Source organism: Chelonia mydas, chromosome 11 (assembly GCF_015237465.2).
Source record: "Chelonia mydas isolate rCheMyd1 chromosome 11, rCheMyd1.pri.v2, whole genome shotgun sequence".
Classification (NCBI taxonomy): domain Eukaryota; kingdom Metazoa; phylum Chordata; order Testudines; family Cheloniidae; genus Chelonia; species Chelonia mydas.
The window spans coordinates 554713-559887 of NC_051251.2; the positions used below are offsets into that span (position 1 = coordinate 554713).

The window sequence follows — 5175 nt, forward strand, 5'->3', positions numbered from 1 at the left end:
GGGGGGGAACAGGCACCATGGAGCTAAGCTGGGGGGGGCGGAGGGGGGGGAACAGGCACCATGGAGCTACGCTGGGGGGGTGGGAGTGCGGGGAGGAGAGGCACCATGGAGCTACGCTGGGGGCGTGGGAGGAAGAGAGGCACCATGGAGCTACGCTGGGGGGGTGGGAGTGGGGGGAGGAGAGGCACCATGGAGCTACGCTGGGGGGGTGGGAGTGGGGGGAAGAGAGGCACCATGGAGCTACGCTGGGGGGGGGCGGAGAGGGGGGGAACAGGCACCATGGAGCTGCGCTGGGGGGGTGGGAGTGGGGGGAGGAGAGGCACCATGGAGCTACGCTGGCGGGGTGGGCGTGGGGGGAGGAGGCACTCAGGAAGCTGCTCATTGAGCTGCTTGGGGGACACTGGGGGGCTAAGGGCAGGCATGCAGGGAGCTGCTCCTGGGGGCCTCTGGGAGAAAGCTGGATAATACCAGGTGCTCTGGGGCCCCTTTGGCACATGGGGCCGTGGCTCATCAGCCCCTGCCACGGGCTGTGCCCCCCTCGGGGTGTGGCGGTGGGGCGCTCACCCTGCTCCAGGAGTCCACGTGTACCATGCCAGCATGTGGGATTAACCCTCTCCCTGCATTGCTCGCCGGCTCGGGATCCCTGGGCAGAATCCTGCGCATGCCCCGTCAGACCGCCCCTGCCCCAAACGGGCCACAGCAGTCCCCTCAAACACGCCCCCCCCCCCCCGGCGTCTCACTCCTGCTGGCCCCGGTGTGTCTGGAGGGCTGGCCCGTGCTGGCCCTGGCTGGGCCCCGGTGTGTCTGGAGGGCTGGTCCGTGCGGGCTCTGGCTGGGCCCCGGTGTGTCTGGAGGGCTGGTCCGTGCGGGCTCTGGCTGGGCCCCGGTGTGTCTGGAGGGCTGGTCCGTGCGGGCTCTGGTGTGTCGGTCCAAGCTGGCCCTGAGCGGGCCCTGCTGCTGGTGTCACTAGAGGTCGGGGGGTCTGGGCTATACCCGAAGAGCTGGGCCAGAGCCCATGGTCAAGGGCACGGTAGAGCCGCAGTCATAGTCCAGGTCGACCACGGCGTGCGCGCTTGTGATGAGGCTGCTCAGCGACGTACCCGTCTGCCGCTCCCGGAAGCTCTGGATGTAGCTCTGGAGGAGAGAGGAGGGAAATGGGCGCCATGTCCCCAGCCCTCCCGCTGCCACCTCAGCCCCTCTCCCCTCCCCCAGCTCTGGGTCTCTGCTGGCCGTGTCTGGGGGAAGGACCAGCCAGGCTGCTGCAGTTCAGCCCTTCCCCTGCAGGTGGGGCCGCCGCTACACACCCCAGCCCACCCGCGGGGAGGGGAATTAAATGCCCGAGTTCAGGTTGCTGCAGCCAGGCGGTTCTCCCCTGCCTGCCCTGCTCAGCGGGTCCCGCTCTCTGCGGTCTGGGGCAGTGTGTGGGAGTCTGGAGAAAAGGCAGCTGGCACTCGCCCCCCCAGGGGGGGGAACCACAGGGGGAGTCTAGGCCCGGGTAACTCTCGGGGGTCGGCACAGCCCTGTTATGGCTCACTGGGAAGCTCCCTTAGCTGGCAGGCACTGGGGCTGTTTGGGGGTGTCTGATGCCTTCACACTGGGGTGCAGGACCTGGCACCCCCCCGTCAGCTGTAGCTGAGGACCGGGGATGGGAAAGCTCTCCCCACCCCCACCCCCGAAAGTGGGGCAGGTTCAGTTCTGGTTCAGGCTCTGGTCTCTGTCCAGAACCCCTGACACTGGCGGGAGAAGGCAAAGGGGTCCCCAGCCGGGGTTGATGCCCATGGGGAAGTCACAGGGCAAGGAGGCTGCAGGCTGGCTCAGTCCCTCCCCCAGTTTATTGTGTTTCACTCTGCGGTAAAGGTTTCTGGCAGAATGAGGCGAAGCTGTGAATGTGGAGGGCAGAGCCCACCTGGGGTGCCAGGTAAGAAGCCCACCCGTTCCCAGAGCGCTGGGCTCCTGCCTCCCCCTGACCCACGCACAGCCCCAGTGCCTGGGGAGAGCTCTGCCCGGGGCACGGCACTCACGGGGGAGAGCACGTCCCCGTCGAAGCGGCGCACGGGGGTTGGCTTGCGTCGGTAGCTGGGCTCGGGCAGGTGGGCCTTGTGTGGGTGGGGAGAGGGATGGGGCGGCCTCCGTTTCTTCTTCTTCTCCTTCCGCTCCTCCCGCTGCTTGATCTTCATCAGCTGCACCCGGCGCTGCTGCCGGCTGATAACCACTGCACGGCGAGATGGGGAGTGAGGGGTCTGTTCTGCACCCCCTTTGCACCTGGACCCTGCAACCCCCCACCACCCGGACCCTGCGATCCCACCCTGCATGGTACCCGGACCCTGCAACCCCGCACCACCTGGACCCTGCAATCCCACCCTGCATGGTACCCAGACCCTGCAACCCCGCACCCGCCCTGGCACCTGGAACTTGCAACGCCCCCCTGGCACCTGGACCCTGCAAACCCCTCCTCCCCCAGATCCTACAACCCTCCCCCCCCAACAGTACCTGGACCCTGCAATCCACCCCCCCTCACCAGCATCCGGACCCTGCAATCCCACCCTGCATGGTACCCAGACCCTGCAACCCCGCACCCGCCCTGGCATCTGGAACTTGCAACGCCCCCCTGGCACCTGGACCCTGCAAACCCCTCCGCCCCCAGATCCTACAACCCCCCCCCCAACAGTACCTGGACCCTGCAATCCACCCCCCCTCACCAGCATCTGGACCCTGCAATCCCACCCTGCATGGTACCCAGACGCTGCAACCCTGCACCCGCCCTGGCATCTGGAACTTGCAACGCCCCCCTGGCACCTGGACCCTGCAAACCCCCCCACCCCCAGATCCTACAACCCCCCACTCAATGGTACCTGGACCCTGCAACCCCACCCCCCTCCACCAGCACCTGGACCCTGCGACCCCCCCACCCCCAGATCCTACAACCCCCCCCCAACAGTACCTGGACCCTGCAATCCACCCCCCCTCACCAGCATCCGGACCCTGCACTCCTGCCCTGCATGGTACCCAGACCCTGCAACCCCGCCCCCCGTGTCATCCCTCCAATCACTGAGAGCCTGTGACTCCCTCCCCACAACACCCCCCCAATCACTCAGAGCCTGTGAACCGCCCACACCACCCACCACCTCTGATCCCACCTTCCCCGTGTCCCTCGCCTGCCCGTCCCGCCTCACCTTCGGTGTGGGAGTACCCCTCGGCCGTGACTTTCCACTGCACCAGCACGCCCAGCATGGCGAGGACGGGCCAGACGCCCAGGATGACCCAGCTGTACCAGCACATGGGCCGGGCGGGCGCCACCTTGACCCGCTCGTAGACGTACTGCACCAGCAGCAGCAGCTCAATGAAGTAGTCGATGGTGACGGTCATGATGGCGCTGCCGAAGACGGCCGTGGAGAGGGTGGTGAAGAACTTCTGCCACTGCAGGGTGAGCACGGCGCCGAGCATGCCCACGCCCAGCAGCAGCCCGATGGGGATCCACACCGTGGGCGGGTGGTAGAACTGCTCCATGGCCACCAGCGTGGCCAGCGCCAGCAGCAGCCCCAGCAGCAGCCCCACCATGAAGAGCCCAACGCTGCGCACCAGCATGGTGACCAGCCCGCACAGCGCCCCGATGCCCAGCCCGATGCCCACCGAGGCCTCCACGCTCAGCTGCGTGTCCAGCACCCGCTCCTTGTAGCACAGCATGAAGATGACGATGGAGCCAAACATCAGCCCGGTCAGGAACATGATGGCCTTGAAGCAGCGGTAGCCTAGGGAGAGCCGGGCTGGTCATTGCCCGGCCAGCGGGGCGCAGGGTTGGCAGGAGCCACCCGAAGGCAGGGGGGCTCCTGCTGGGGGGGCAGCGCCAGGGTTTGCCGCAGGCAGCCTTGGCGCAGCACCGATGCGCTCGGCCAGAGATGCTGGCTGCGGCTCGGCGGCGTTAAACACCGCGTGACGGCCTGGCTGACCGAGCCGGCGGCTTTCAGCACGTGATAAAATGACACCACATGGAGAATTACGTCGAGTCCATGGCAGAACGAATTCCCACTCCCGGGCCCTCGTGGGCAATGCCCATCGCTGTGGTGCCCGAACCCCTGAGCTCTGAGTGTCAGACTGGAGCCTCAGCTGGGAGTTGCTGTCCTGGCCCTGCCCCCAGCCCCAGGCTCCTCTCCCCCAACTCAACCTCAGCCCCAACCACTCACTCTCCCGGGCTGTGGGGAGGAACACAGGCTGGGAGCCAGGGGCCCCGGGCTTGCTCTCCGGCTCCGGGAGGGCACAGAGAAGTGGGCTCAAGTGGGCCCGAGCGGCATGGCTGGGCACCAGGACTTCTCACTTCTGCCACTGACTCGCTGTAAGCTGGAGGGAGGCCAGGCCCCACCCCTGCGCCTCAGTGTCCCCACATGTACAGGGGACGGAAGGGCTGCTAAGCATGCCGGTTATTGCTGCCACTCTCTGGCCAGCCCTCCCCTGTCACCCTCGCTCTCCAAGCCCCCATCTCGTGCCCCGCTCCCCACACTCCCTGCCCCTGCTGCACAGCCGAGGCGGCCCGCCCGGCCCCGCCGAACTCACCGAAGAAGCAGTAGATGATCCCGAAGATGCAGCACATGGCGCACACGACAGAGGGCACCACCTGGTACCGGCGCTCGAGCTCCTGCTGGCAGCTGTGCTCCCACTCCTGCCCGGTGTCATGCGGCAGCAGCTTGAAGCGCAGCGTCTGCACAGTTGAAGTCATGGCTCGTGGCGCTCCTGGCGGGGGGGTCAGATGCCCCACGCCCTCCCCACTCCCCACAGGCCGCGCTGCACCCAGGAGCCTCCTGCAGCTGGTGAGAGGACAGAGCGACAGGGGAGGGGGAAGGGGTAAGAGCTAGCCTGCCCCGAGCACCCAGCGCCTGCCGGCCCCACGCAGCACCCACCTCCGTAGCAAGAACTGCAGGCTGGCTGCCCGCCCCAGAGCCACCCTGATCCCCGCAGTGGGGGGAGCTCAGCTGCACACCATCCCCGCCCCCCATGCCTGGTGTCCTCCCAGGTCGTGGCACAGAGCGGGACCCTGTGATGGCACCAGGGGAGCTAGGCTGGAGCAGGGAGGCAGCCCTGGAGTGGCTGTGGGGAGGAGGGCTCAGGGACCAGTGGGCTCTGACAGGAGCTGGGGGAGGCCATGGGAAGGGGGCTTGGGATGGGAACCCAGGGGGAGCTTCC

The 5175-nt window shown here is 67.5% G+C and overlaps 1 protein-coding gene across 1 annotated transcript; it reads right to left on the reverse strand.

Annotated features, from left to right (window-relative positions):
• Positions 1 to 343: 343 nt before the first annotated feature.
• TMEM198 (transmembrane protein 198) lies at positions 344 to 4796 on the reverse strand. Its single transcript, XM_007066466.3, has 4 exons — positions 4549 to 4796; positions 3174 to 3749; positions 2022 to 2212; positions 344 to 1134 (listed from the first exon to the last, which is right to left on the reverse strand). The coding sequence occupies exons 1-4, from the start codon at positions 4709 to 4711 to the stop codon at positions 988 to 990; spliced, it is 1077 nt and encodes a 358-aa protein (XP_007066528.1). The 5' UTR covers positions 4712 to 4796; the 3' UTR covers positions 344 to 987.
• Between the last annotated feature and the right edge of the window lie 379 nt (positions 4797 to 5175).